Source organism: Corapipo altera, unplaced genomic scaffold (genome assembly GCF_003945725.1).
Source record: "Corapipo altera isolate COAL_440 unplaced genomic scaffold, ASM394572v1 55, whole genome shotgun sequence".
Taxonomy (NCBI): Eukaryota; Metazoa; Chordata; class Aves; order Passeriformes; family Pipridae; genus Corapipo; species Corapipo altera.
Genome location: NW_020884882.1, coordinates 12,451,463 through 12,466,646, shown reverse-complemented (window position 1 = coordinate 12,466,646; position 15,184 = coordinate 12,451,463). Strand labels below are relative to the sequence as shown.

General features: G+C 41.9%; 1 protein-coding gene across 1 annotated transcript in view; it reads right to left on the bottom strand.

The window, feature by feature from the left end:
- FAM19A1 (family with sequence similarity 19 member A1, C-C motif chemokine like) overlaps positions 1-11,225 on the bottom strand; it is a 221,725-nt gene extending 210,500 nt beyond the window's left edge. Inside the window, exons 1-2 of the mRNA XM_027640724.1 lie at positions 10,437-11,225; positions 8,190-8,310 (exon numbers count right to left, since the gene is read on the bottom strand). Coding sequence (XP_027496525.1) covers positions 8,190-8,307 — 118 coding nt within the window. The 5' untranslated portion in view covers positions 8,308-8,310; positions 10,437-11,225. The remainder of the gene's footprint in view (positions 1-8,189; positions 8,311-10,436) is intronic.
- Positions 11,226-15,184: the final 3,959 nt, after the last annotated feature.

The following is a 15,184-nucleotide window of genomic DNA, read 5'->3' as shown; positions in this document are numbered from 1 at the left end:
TAAAAAAACACTAAACAAAACAAACAGTAAAACCACTGACCAAAACAGAAAAACCCTGGATGTTAAGTTCTCAGAATTTTCAACTCAGTTCCAATTTTAATATTAAAACAGGAAACAGAAGTTCAAGAGATTCTGAACTGTAAAATTCGCCAATTTTGAAACATATGATAGAAAACATAGAAATTATAATATCATAGCAATACAATGATATATTGTACTAATAAAATTATAGGAGATATTTGCCTTGTTATATTTTAGTGTTTTACCATACCCTCCTTATCCACAGCATCTTTAGCCAGACGAGAGAGCATTTTTCAAAATACAGTGTTCTGGACACCCTACTGCTATTTTCGGTATTACTTGATCTCATTTCCATATGGTTTTAGGTTTTATTTAAATTCAGAATTATTCAGAATGTGAACATTTACTTCCTACTACGTTTGTCTAGGCAAACATATACACTACAGATACTTCTCAACTCTTGAATCTGTTCAAAGCCACAACTGTGTTATTGGTGGTTCCTGGGCAGCATGTAGGGAAAGAGGTGTTAACCAAAAGGTTCCTTTCATTTATGCATGTTCTTTTAAGAAACAAACACATAAATCAATGAAACCGATTTTCCAAATAAACTATCCTTGCTTGCTCCCAACCACTTAATTAAACACCATTAACTCTAGTTTGTTTTGGCAACCAATTAATGTCATGATCAAATATAAATAGACTCTGCGAGAAAAGATTATAATTAATAAATCCTGAACAACACAGTACAATTACACTGAAGCCTTGCTTGCCAGAAATATTTAACAGCAGTTTTGGAGAGCATTAATGAGGACACCAAAAAAATAATAAAAAGTTTTATCAGAGTGTGTGCAGTTTAGATCCTGAGGCTCTTACCTGCACTCAGGTTGATCTATAGAGCCTTTGGTTGCTGACATTATTTACAACATGGAGAATCACAACCCCAGGTTCCCCATTTTCCAACAGACTGACATGTATGCTCACAGGAATTTTCCAATCAAGTTCTTAATTTCATTGATATAACTTTCACACGATTTAACTGCAAAGTGGATTTTGCTCACCATGTTTTAATGGGTTCACAATGAAGGCTCTTGATTCAGATTTGTCATTTACAGAAAACAAAATTAATCCAGTAGGAGCTTTGGATTATGCAGGAGGATGAATTAAAAGCATTCTTTGATCTGAACCAACAGCTCCCCTAGTAATCAAGAGACAAGGATCACTACTTAAGCTGGGGTTTAATTGCCTATTCATTTAGTGAGAGTTAAGGTGCATGATATACACTAAAACTTCACTGCTCATGGAAGAAATATTTATGCACAATTTCAAGAAGCACCCAGCACATGTGGCTGGGGGGAACTGCTCATGGAGAACAGGTTATTCACCTTGTAGCTCAAAGGCAAGACACCACAATAAGAGCACCCACCTCAGATAACAGATTGTTTGTGTACTGCACTTCACCCAGTGATTCTCAAGGAATCATTTTCACATCATCCAAAAACTGCTCAAATCCTCCATTCCTGCCATCATTTCAGTTCCCAAGCAAAGCTGTTCTCTCAAAGTAATATAAGGATTACAATGGAATACTAGGACACAGTTATCGATTAGCATGACAGCAACAGTGATCCTGCACCTGCTGTTGCTGAACTGACCTTTCAAGAAGGGCAGGGACTGGTTTCTTTACCCACTGCAAAGGAAAAGGGAAAAACTGCTGTTCCAAAACAGATATAGAAGGCGAGAGAGAGATGTCAGAAAACAGTCTTCTAAATAGAGCGTAGAAATATGAGTCACAGATACATACACTGGGCTTTGCAACTCCATTCAGCTTAATTTACACCCCCAATTCCCCACTGTGCATCACTGACTGAGTCTCATAAATTTAGAACCCAGCGGCACTGCAGCCCTTGTGGTCCCTAGCTAGGGCTCCATGAACAGAAATCTCCAGCATCACTCCAATGCAAAAGAATAAGTTTAGCTGGAGAGAATCTGCATAGAGCATCTGAAAACAGCAAAAAAATGCTGAATCCCACCAGGAAAATAAATCTTGCTCACAGCAAAGCTTAGTTTCACAACATAGCGGAAATAAAAACATTCAGAAGGAAACCACGAAGATTATAGACAAGATAGGATAAAACAATATGAAACTTAATGGGAGAAAACACATCTGTCTTATGAGGAAATGCACTTAGATATTGCCTTTTAAAATATAAATGAGCCTTGGATAAAGTAGGCTAATCATTAAAGGCGGGTTTCTGATGCTATCAGCAGAAATACTTCAGCACAGAGCAACACAGTTTGCTTTTGGGGCTTATATTTGTAGGTGCCAAATTTTCCTTGGGACTTCACCACCATAGTATGAATTCTTACAATCTTTAATGCCATGACAGCGAGCTCCAAATAGTCCCTGCATGACTCACCCAGGCCCCAGGGCTGCACTTGGAGCTGGAGGCTCAGCACAAAGGGGTGGGAGCAGAAGGTGTTCCTGAGGCCAGCACAGCAAGAGGTGATTTTTGATCCCTATTTCCCTGGAACAGCTTCTGTCACACCAAGAGGGATGTGCTTTGCACCTCCTTGAGTGTCTGCCTGCAGAGGGGCCTGAGGGAGAGTTGAAATGGCACGGGATGGGGGCAGGAGCATGGCCAGCAGGAAGGGCAGAGCAAGGGGACAGAACCAGAGCACAGGCACTGCCAGTGCAAACCACACACGAGGGAGGCACGTCACATCTCTCCAAATATCACCATGAGCACCCTGCCATTGCTCTTTTGCACCAGGTGTGCTGCGAGGGTGATCACAGGGAACGCAGCCCTGCCTCCAGCAGCTCCCGTGGAGCCTTGCTGGGCACAGCAGTTACTCAGTGCCCCACTGCACACCTTGGCCATGCTGCTCTTCACAGTCCATCGAGCTGCAACACCTGCTCCCCCTCAGGTTGCTTCATCTCCCTGGATCAGAAGTAACAAGGCGTCACATCCAGCAGCGTGTCTGGTGACAGCTTTCCTCCACCTGCAAAATTGCTGAGAGCCTCCCAGCTACACTCCCTTCTCCTCCTGCCTTTGACCCTCCCACGAGCTCTGGCTGCTCCCTGGCCCTACCTACCTACAGTTTTCCCCCTTTACTTCAAAGGGCTTCTGTGTCTTAAATAACAGCTTACAAAACCCCCAAAACCCCCACAGTTAACTGCCTGCAAACACACCCTGTAGCCATGCTGGTTTTGTTTTGGAGGTTTGATTTCTCAGAAAACAAACAAAAAAAAACCCCAAAAAACCACAAAAACCCCTAAATTACAGGGTACAATACTTCTGATAAAGTATATAAACAAGTGCATCACACAAGCACAGCAGGCAGTTCATTGCTATCATGCTTAAGTGTTGAGTTGTTACATCAGTACTTTGTCCACACAAAATACATACCCATATACATTCAAACATATTTTTTATGTGACCAGGAACACAGCAGGTACCTCCAACTTGGATTTCTTTGCTTAGCAGTTGGTAGCTTCACATTTTCAAGAACAGCCTGTGAAGGCCAGGTGTGTATAACAAAGGTATCGCAAGAGAGATGATTTCCAGTGAGTGACTGGAACAGCTCATTACGAGCAGGTTTTTCTGATCATGAACAAACCAGGACACTGTTGTGCTCCCTGTGCATGTCTGGTGTAAGTGAAAACCAAATCAGACCTTAGGGCTTAAAAATTTGTTCATTTTTATTAATACAGCAAGAAACACTACTTGTCACCTTTGATGCCCACAACAAGATCTGCTGCATACTGGCTGTGTTGCCCCATGGCAATTTGGACGTTGTATACTGAAGGCAACAGTTTGCATTCACATCATGTGATTAATGAAACACAATTCTTGGTAATCATAGAAACTGCATACTTTTACATATTAACTACCTAGCCCCACACTTGCTTCTGTCAATACCAGGAGCAAAAATCCTGTTGAATTCACCTTCCAAATATCAATTGTTCTACAAAGCAACAACACATTTTATTTACACTTTTCCAAGGAGTTAGATCCAAACCAACATTCTTCCCAGTCTGTTTTAAACTGAATAGCCACATATATGGGGCATATGAATACAGCAGACCTTTTGAAATGTGAAAATATGCAATTTCCCCCAAGGCTATAAAAATCAGTGGGAAGGCCAAGATCAGAACTAAGACATTTTTTGCTCACAGCCACAGACTCCACTTTCTGCAAAATGCTGTCTACTGAGAAACATGCTCAGAGCATCCTTTGGTTGATGTTCCTTGTTAGTTTGTACAGAATTGCTCTGAGACCGATTTTTCCACCTCATGAGATGAAGTACAGAGAAACACTTCTTGAGATGATTTTTAATGGGCACATCATTAACTACTGTCACAATAAAAGGCACTTTACATTTAGCATCATAAAATTCCAGCCTTGATTCTCTCCATGATTTTTTCCTCTGAATAGGCCTATTTTTAATTGACATATTTGCTACAGTAGGTACATGTTTCTGCTTGTGTCTGTCTCACATCTTTACACTGTGTACAAAGCTAACTTAACATGTATCTAATTCATTTTGCACAAACTTGCAGGCAAATCCTATGTCCTTTCAAGCAACACACGGTCAGTGTTGTGCACTGTGATTAAATAGCTGATGCATATAATACCTCATTATGAAACACAGCCAAAATTTTGTCAAGAACTGCATGATTGAAAGAGTGGAGTTTGTTTATTGTGGTTTGTTGTTGTTTTTTTAAACTTGAATCCTGTACTTTGCTGATATCTTGCTGGCTCACCAAATGCCAACATCTACTTCCTACCTCTGGGCAGGGTCAATCCTGTCAATCAGATGATCAATGAACTATCACAGGCACTCAGATAACTCTGCAAATCACAACCTGTCCACTTTAACCCTCAGGCCAATTCAACAGCTCTACAACTCTGTGTATCTTAGAGTCTAAGAGCCAGTGTGGAAATCTTTTCATTACCACTGTTTCTTCTTAAATCACACAGAAATGACATGCTTGGAAAAAAGATGGAGATTTGTTTCCACATAAAGTTATTTCCTGTGAATGCTTTCACACATCCTCTGCCTAACATGATTTTCATGAAAATGAAATATTGTCATAAAAAACCTGCAGAAAGCCATGTATATTACCCAAGGGGAATTACACTGCAATGGTGTTCTGCCAGTTTACTCTCAAGTCTCCTCCTCCTCACCCATCCAAGTCAAAAGGAAAAGGCACCAATACTTAAGGGTACTAAACAGCAGCATTCAAACTTCTCATCGTGTTAATGAGATAAAGAATTAATGAACAGGCACAAATATCATAGCATCATTCATCTTACAAGCAAGCAATATTCACCATGCCCTTACTACCTGTGCCCACCTGCCAACGTTTCACAGAAAATAAAGCTACAGTCAATCAAAAATACTGTCAGGTAGAGCTGTTTATCACATTTGTTTCCAGGTTCATACCTTCTGCTAAGCCATCTAACTGAATAAAGAAGTACTGAATTATAAAAATGAAAAATTATACTACACTAAAAGGAGGCTTTAAGCTTTTGTGATTGCACAGTGCGTGGAAATCTATCTTGGCCCATTCAGACACTTAAGAAAGTTTCAGGGGGGAAAAAAAAAAGAACAAGCTCAGAAATCTCTGATGATAAACTAACATTTTTATATATTGCCCTTAATTTCCAGAGTTTCAAAACTGGATTATTGCAGTAGTCCAGATGGATACATTCACTGTGCTAATCCACTAAGTTCAGTTCAAGTTTATTATGCTAAATACACTCCAAGAGGATTTTATCTTTTACCTGTACCTTCCTGTGCTCAGTGAAACTCTTCTATTCACCAAGTATGAGAAGCACAAGATGGGGTGAAACCTGCCTTTTTAATTATCTTGTACCACAGTGGCCCCACAATGGAGCTGAACTGCTCAAATTCTCTTATTTTAGAGCATCTCATTACCTATGGAAGACCACAAACTGAAAGAAAAGGTATGCTGAGCATGCTATTGATTACAGCTATATTTGTCATGATTCAATAAGTTGAAGTTTCATATACCAAATATTAAATTACTGAAATTATATCCTGGCTCATCTGCATCCATTTTTATTCACTTTTATTTGGCTGAACATTTTAATCTTACTTACACAGTGACTAACTAAAAGTAAACGACGCATTCCTAATATTATAAGTATGAAAAATAGGGTGTGCTCAGGGACTGCAGTTGAATACATTAAAACCACTCAGTTTGCTAGTTAACATATTTCCATCCCTTTTATGTACAACCTTTCACATTCAGTTGGCAGACTGAAAACTCTTGGCCTTATAAAAAACACTGTCTTGATTTTCTGTTGTGACAGCAGAAATTGTCCAAAATACCTAACAGTTTCCCTAAAGGACACTCAGTAGCTGGTACTTCCCAGGTGCAGCACAATCTGAATTTGAGGTGAACATCATGTCAAATTCCACTCATCTGTCAGTGTAGTGGATTATTTCTTGAGAGACTGAAATTGGCTGCCTGGGATCAGAACACCATCAATCTTGTTCGTGTAGGGTGTGGAGAAGCTGCCTGAGCCAGGCTCGCAGGAGGGAAAGCTTGGCTGCTTCTAAGTAGGTGATGAGGCAGCTGTAAAACCTTCACTCTATCTGTAGCACATCTCTGAGTGAAAGATTTTGTCATTTTTCACATTTCCCCAACATTTGGTATGCATTCAGTGTCTTGCTGTTCTTGCTTCATAAAAAAGGTGATTTTTCAAGCTTAGGCAAATGTTGCTGAGCTCTGGATGTGCCCAGCTCTCATTTTTTCTCATAATGTCACTTGTTTCAACTGATTCCCTAAAACGATATTACATTTTCCTTTTACATATCTGTTTAGCTGGGCTGGTTTTTCCCCATTTCCTTCACTAAGGACAGACTCAAATAACCAGCAGCATTACTGACAATTGCACTGTAATAAATCTCTGCAAGTCCCAAATAAGACCCTCACCACTCAAACTTCAAACACCTTCAAACTTCCAGTGTCAGCTAGTAAATAGTCTTGGTTAAGCTGATGTTCTAAGATGTGCATTGAGAGCTAGGCTAGCAAAGATTTTCCTCTATCCCTCTATACATGTTTTATTACAAGAAAGCAAGACAATGCCAATATCTGTGACTTCTGGGCAAGAAATGTACTTGGGAAACTTTGAGTTTTAAGGTTACTAAAGCCCTGTGATTCAAGACCATCTGTCTTTGAAGGGATGTCATGAGATCAAAAAACATTCAAGTATTAATTGCCACATTGTTAAATGATTCATCACTGTGAGTTAAGATTTTCCATCTTTCATTTCTACGTCTCTTAAAACCTTTCCCACCTTTCTTTGGATCCAAATTTGTTAAGTGACATTCTTGGTCCATCTAATTTTAACCAGATGATAATACTGTGCTAGAATATGCCAACACCTCAATTTTTAGCATAGCACATTCTTCAAAGTGCAATTAACAGTTGAAAAACTTACATGATCTATTTCCATTAATAAAAACACAATAAAACCACTGATGTGCTGTCCCTGCAGATCCAACAGTCAAAGTCAGCTCTGTTCTCCACTCTGATTTATTCTGATTTATAGGCATTTAACTCCACTGAAAGACAGTCCCAAATTCTCCTCTGCGCTGCACTTTTGCGACCCCATCAATTTTCAGAGGTAAACTTGAGAACCTTAAAATAAGTGTGACTCATTTATGGAAACATCTGACCTCCAGTAAACACAGGTGACTACAAGTGAGATTTGGTGCCAGCGTTTCAAGTAACAAACCCATACCCAGTTTGGGTCAGATAACTGCAAAGTTATCCTAACCTGTGTTGTCACAATGTCTGAGTTACACACCCATTCCAGAACTTCACCAGGTGAGGAGAAGGGGAGATAGAGATAAGGACACAGAAACCGAAAAGTTATCCAAAATGGGATGCCTGTGTTGGGAAATTGTTAGAAGATGACATTAAAGGATGACTATTCCAACATCGGATTGGCAGAGCAACAACACACATTAGACTGACCAAAAAAAACCAGATGCTGTGCAATATAAAGGCAAGCAACTCATAAAAGTTAAATGATAAAAAGAGTTTTGATTACTCAGTCATTTATCAAGACAGACACGAGCACGGGCAGAGAACCTGCAATCTCACGGCATCCCAGAGCTGAGCTCAGTCCTACCTGGTCTGTGCAGGTGATGCTGCTGGAAAGTGTGATGGAGGGACCCCTGACAGAGCAGCATTGCACAGGCACTTATCCACAAATACAGGACCCAGGACATTGCAGAGACCACTGCCATTCTCTAAACAAAATATTAGACAGACATTATTACCCAATGCCTCACAGCACACAGAATAGTCAGATTCCATTACAACAGTATTTTTTTTTCCTTTTTCACTCCTTTTGCTAAATTTCTTTTGATTATTATTCCCCCTGCAGGATGCAATTCTTATACAGCAAAGGCCATGCCCAAAAAGGACAGCTGAGGTAACAAGACATCACGCAGGAGCCTGGATAACTTTAATAATTCAGTGGTAAAAATCAAACTGTAATAATCTGAGGACTAAAAAAGCCACAATGTAAAAAGAGGCTGGAAAATATTCCCACACTAATCCATAGTTGTATTTACAAGGGAGTTAAAAAATATACATTAAATTAAAAAAAAAAAAAATCACAGTGTCAGCTGAGAAACTCATGATGGCCAGGCAGTATCAAAGCTACTTTAAACACATTACAAAAAGGCATAAAACATAAAAACATCCTCAGCTATCCAAGATGAATTGTAAAAATACTCCATTCCCAAAACTAGACAGCTGATGCTGACCCAGAAGCTAACAGTTTATTGTTTGTTTCTTTACTTTGGCAAGCATTAATTATTAATCATGCTTCTGTCTATCAAACAAAGCAATTGTTTCTCAAAATTATGTTCTAATCCTCAGAGGAAATCAGCTTTCTTTTGTTCAACCTGTGCGTGCACAGGGACCAGAGTATGGCCAGACTGAATTTCAGATGGATTCCATAGAAGATTTGATGCTTTCTCAAAGCAGATTGTGTCAAAATTTTAAAAATATTCCCATTGCAGAGGGAAAGAGCAATTTCTTTGTCTGCTGGTGCTGCTGTACTTGGCCACCCAACACAGACAACCGTGTTTTTTCACACTTGTGATCAGGGCTGTACTAACTGGCTAAATTTCCCTCTGACTTGTTAACTTCAACAGCTCTTTCTCAAAGCCTGCAAGGACTGGGAGGTTTGCAAGGCTCAGCTACGCTACACATCGTCCAGTTCCCTTAACAACACCTTCTGCTGCATTTCATATTGCCAAATTAATCAAACTTCAGGCACTCTCCTCGTTCAGCCAATGACAGGATGCTATTCTCTATCTAATAACCCAATCAGCTGAACATCATTTTCACAGAGCAAGAAAGACTTTGAAAGATAAAATCTCTCACATGGAAAGACCATGGCTTCGCTAAAAAAAAAGAAAATCAATAATAATAATAATAATAATAAAAAGTCTGTATGTGATATCAGGGGGATTTCTGCAGTATGAAAATTAACAATATTAAAATAGTGAAATACAGTGGTAATAAAATATATGCATATGACTTTTTTTTTTTGCCCCTGATTTTAAAGCAGCACAGTCTCTGGGAAGCTTTCTAAGCCTAATTAGCTAAAAAGAACCACGTGAACTGACAAGCATAATTATTAGAGAATACCAAAACATTATTTTGATCAGCATGAGGCTCTTCCTTTCTCTGTACTGAGTGCTTGATGCACTGCTTAGTGTATAATTAATTTCATTTCCAGCTGTTTGCTTTGCAGTATATAATGCACTTTTTCTCCTCTCTTTTTAGACCTATTTATCTTGCAAAATAGATTCAACCCCCTCAGACCAGGGAGCTCCCAGTAGGCTTCCAGTGTCTTCAGGAATTAACGCCTTCTTGTCATATTTGGTGCTCCCATGCTTTTTATACCACAAGGTAAGAGGGGAAAGGTGAACTCTCACATAGGGATATTTCAGCTATTCAGGTTATTTAAACTGAACTTTAAAAATCCCAGTCAAAGAGCAAAGAAAACTTCCACAGCCTGCTAAATGCTCCTGTGTCTTTCCTCCGGCATCATATTCTTAGCACATGGACAGCAGACTTACTTAACCCTCTCAGCCTTAATGATTAGCTTTTTTTTTTCTTTGTACAGAAAATCTCTCTCAAACTGCTCTATTTCAAACTACATTTGCTCAAACACCAGCATTTCTCACAAACATTTCTTCACGCACTTGTTTGTAAGCAAGGTGCTGTCACATACACACTTTTACATACCTATCATTTTATCATTAGTAAAGAAACAGAGCACTGAGTATTTTCCACTTATTATCTGATGAGTTCCAGATCTGATTTCTGAATCTTAAATCCTGAAGAAGCTCCTTACCTGAGTAATCCAACCAAGAGCAGAGCACTCTAGTAGTGTTCATCGGAAAGATCTAATACTTTTTTAAATCCATCTGTATCACAATAAGGGATTTTTTTATAGCTTCCCAATAATCTTCTTTATCAGGATTAAAAGTAGAAAAAAAAAATAAAAATCTCTTTTTTGTTACAAATCCTGTTTCCAGAGTAAAGAAGACATCTGAGATCTCAGACTGCCATCAGAAAAGTGGCCAAGGTTTGAGGGGTGGAAACCTTCTCATTTTCACCTTTAAATCATCTCCTAGCATCACCTTCTGCTTGACGAGACCTTTGAAGTGATCTTGAGATAATTTGCAGCTTCCAGGGTACTTAAAAGGCGAGGAGCAGTCTGTGTGTGAGGGCAGAGCAGCCTGACTCCGGCGCGGGCAGTGCGGGGAAGGCGGCGGTTCCGACACTGCTCTACGATGTTGGAAGTACCGGAGCCTATTTCAATACATCCCTGCTCGGGAAAGTATCACATGCCTTAAAGCGACACAGCCCTCGGTGACAAGCCCCAGCCAGGCGCTCGCCAGCGACTGGAGCTGCATTTAAATACCGGCACTGAGACTGTGCCCGGCGCGGAGGAGCCGCCGCTCCGGCTGCGAGAGGCAGAGTGAATGAATGGGCAGGAGGGTGGACCAGCGCCGGTGGGAAGGCAGAGCTGATGGAGAGGTGAGGGACTGAACAGCCAAGGAGCGATCTGGGGACGCGTTAATTCCGCCGGCAGAGGCTTTATTCCCCGGCGTTGTTCTTGCACTTATTCACAAGAGGCAAGCGAGACTTAAGGGAGTCTCCTTTCTTTCACAGAGAGCAGCACATGCTTGTGAACGGGGAAGGGTGGTGCAGGGAAAGTGCAACAAAACACACGGGAGCACAGGAGATTCCTACACGCTTCCATGGGCTTTCCAAGACCTTCCCACAACTCTGAGGGAAATCTGTCCTTCCAACTCCATCTCCAATGCACCTTAGCAGACAATGGGGAAAGAGCTCTGATTTATTCCTACATGCTAAAGCTCAGATATGCCAGATTATTTATTACAGTTATTTATTCTCCACATCTTAAGTGGCCATTTACAGGAACAGAGTGGTTTCCTCTCCCTCTTGCACCATATGTAATTATTTTTTAAAGAGCCATTGTATGGACTTAGTACATACCATTCACTTGGCATTGCAACTCTTACCTCTGCCTACAAAAGAAATAAGGCTTAGAGACAGAACAGAAACTTCCATTTTAAGAGCTCAGGATGAGTGTTATAGCACAAGGTGGGATTTTTTTTTCCCCCCTTGATGAGCTGTGGTAGAAGTGTGTGCCACCTGCACTGCTTACCAGCACCAGGCACCAAACAATAGTAAATAATAACAGTAATAAGCACCCTTACTCCTAAGTACCTCTTTCTCAGCACCCAAGGACATATATCTCAGTGGAGACTCTCACTGAGAGGTGCAATGAGTTTCCTTGACAGATCACACACTCCTTCAGAGCTGCTGTACTTTATTGGGCAATACATACTAAGAACCTGACCCTGCAGACCAACAGGAACATTATACTGGTCTCTGCCACAGTGTTCAGAGCAGCTCTTTAATATAGCCTTAAAACAATAAAGCAGTGGGTGGCAGGTGTGTGACGGTGACACAGGAGAGCACTGGCACACAGACCCTCCCCACAGTGGGGCTCGTGCCAGGTCCCTGAACAGAGCTGGGAAAGAGAGGGTGGCTCAGGACAAGCCTCATGGTGACCAGCATGGTTGGGGATGTAACGATCTGCTTAATAAAGGTTTTCTTGTTTTCCTGAAGAATTCCCTCAGACACTGGAAGGCGGCCAACAACTGGGGCAGTTACTATTTTCTGGCCTGAGAAGGGTCTAGAAGAGTCAAAAAAAGCAGATGATAGACAACCAAGTACCATGAAGTACTGATGAGCAAGACACCTGGGCCTGGGATCAGGCACAGCCTGTATCAGGAGGTGGTGAATAGAGGGCTGCTGGCATTTGCTGCCAAAACCACAGGGAGGCTCAAGACTTTCCCCCTTTCCATGGGAATACTGGGAGCTTTCTGCAGCACTTAAGAGGGCAGGTGATGGGAATTTATTTAAAAATAACACCTGTTTAAAATATGTTCCCTTTAGGACTTGTGGGAAGGATAGAAGGGAAAGGGTAAGGAGGTGGGAGTTGTGAAGAAAGATGAGGGAGAAGGGCCTCCAGAAGAAAAGATAATCTTCTAAGAAACTGAAAGGCCCTTGTAGAGAGCAGGAAGAATCAGACAAATTGTGATCATACACCTGGGCAGACTAGGCAGAGACAGATTTATGCAAGATACAGATTTATGTAAGGTACAGCACAATTGTCACTCTGCCAAGCACTGCTAACTCCCAGCTCCACGAGGCTAATGCCACCTAACCCCTGACAGATGCTGCTATTGCTCAGGACAAGCTCTGCAGAAACATGGGACATGTTGCTTCTGCAGGGTAGGGGGGAGATCAGAAGGACAGAGAGAATATTAAACAGGCTGTGCTTGCAGCCTCTCCCCTGCCCTGGCTCCCAGCATCAGACAGGAACACAGGAGTCCTTGGCAAATCTTGCAGAAGCATCCTCACACCTGTTTTGATGTCTTTGCTGCCAAGTTTAACTTTCAGTGGACCAACAAGACACAAAACGGCTCCTCTTACCCTCTTTGCTAAGCACAGTGTCATCTTCACCTGATCCTTTGGGGCTTTATTTCAGCCTCCTCACTTGGCTTTGACAGAGAGGGGATGATACTTTACATGTGCCCCTGGGCCTGTACTCAATTGTGGGGCTACTGACACACTGGAAAAAGAAAATAAGAAGGAAAAATAAGACACAAGTGAGCAGCCTGCACATTTTGAAATCCTTTGTTATGAAAACGGAAGGCTGAAAGAGTAATTTGTCTCTAGATAGAGGGAAGACAGGACAAAAGGTTGTGTCAACCATTCTGTGCAATGGTGTCTCCCACCAGCACTGGGGCAGGATGAATGCACGCCCTGCAGAAGGGCAGAACAACCTTTGGGATACATGGTCTATGCCTGACTGCTGGAAGGTGAAGTGTCAGAAGGAGGTCCTTCCACCCCCACTCTGATACCTGATGGCACACAGAGGAAAGAACAGAGACCAGAGGCTGAGCTATCCCAATTGGAGAGCATGGAAAGCTGCTTTTCCACAGCTCTGACTGAAAGACTCCATGGGGTTGCTGACACAGTTGCCAAAAGCAGACACTGGCATGATATTTCCAAGGTGAAGGTGGGTTGCAGGAGGTCAGCAGGTATCCAACTGTCTTTGAGACAATCTGCCTCACACACAAGGGCTGTGTGCACAGGGAGAATAGCCTTTTCCCTCCTGATTCTACCATTCATCTAGAGATGCCAAGTGAATGACAAAAATAGGCAAATAAAAATAAATGCTCTTCCCTGCCTGAACCTCTATTTTTCACAATTTTCTGGGCACACAGAAAAGGAGAGCATATGCAACTAAGGCAGGCTCATGCAGACAGCAGATTGGTGCTTGCACCCAAAGAGGGGCCTCTGGCCTCTACTTTCTGCATTCTGCCTCCTCTGCCTCTCTCTCCTCCTCCCCCACACACTCCTTTTCTCCATGTAGAGATTGAACACAACACATCTCAGGCATGTATTTCACAGGGTCTGGAGAAGGCTCACCACCTTGGAAATGCAAAGCTCATTAGTTCTAGTGCTTCTGGGACAATGAAGCTTTGCTTTTCACAGATTGTGTTCTCCATCCCTCCCAGCTGCTTCCACCCACCCCTAAAAAGCTGCTTTCCATATCCCAAACTCTGCCTTGGCTGCTGCCTGGGCAACAGGCACTGTACACTGCAGTTCCTCCCTACCAAAGTGTTCCTACTCAGGTGAGCCAAGTGTAGTCTCACAGTAAGTTTTACCTTCATTCCACCAAAAGCCAAATTTCTGACTCTTTTGTCTTTGGTTCGCAACATTTGTGGAAGCTTTTTAAAAAAAAATCTGACAGAGCAGAAGTTTTTCTTGGCCCTCTCACCTCCCCACACAGCTCTTCTTCCATTGAGAACCAGCCCACGTGGAAAACCAGTAGCTGAGTGTGTGAAGATTGAGCTGCCTACATGTGATTGCCTGAACAGCAACCACGAAGCCCAGAGTAAAACCAGCCAAGAAATCCTCAGCCAGGGCCCAAAGCCTCCTTGTGTTTCTTGCTCTTGGTTGTTTTTCTCCCCAGTGGAACAGGAAGCATGAAGAGTAAAGCAGAATTACTTTGGTACAGAGAGAGTACAAGTTCTAGGGTTCCCTGGACATCAGCTGTGGGTGCAGCTTTGCCCTAAAATACTTCTAAGCCACATCCAATGTGTATGAGTGTAGCAATGTTTGACATTCTATGTGCACTACCCCTGTGCTCAGCCAGGTGCTCCACTCCCTGCCAATCACTTCTTATATATTCCCAGGAAAACATTTCGTGCTCTGAGACTTCCAGTCCCCACCACTTTTCTCCCTCTCTTGTAGGAGGTTTGGTCCATCCTCAGGGACCCAGCTGAACCCATTTCTTTTCCTGCCTTTCCTGTGTCTACCAGGACAGCATTAAATCCTTTCATCTGTATTGTCATGTTTTTTTTTTTCTCCTGTGGCTTTTCCAGGGGCAAGAGAAGATGCACTGTTTTTCCTGGAGGTAAACACGCTGACCATGAAAAGCTTAGCTAGGAAGGTACACAATCTTTCAAGAAGGAAAAACATCAAGGATAT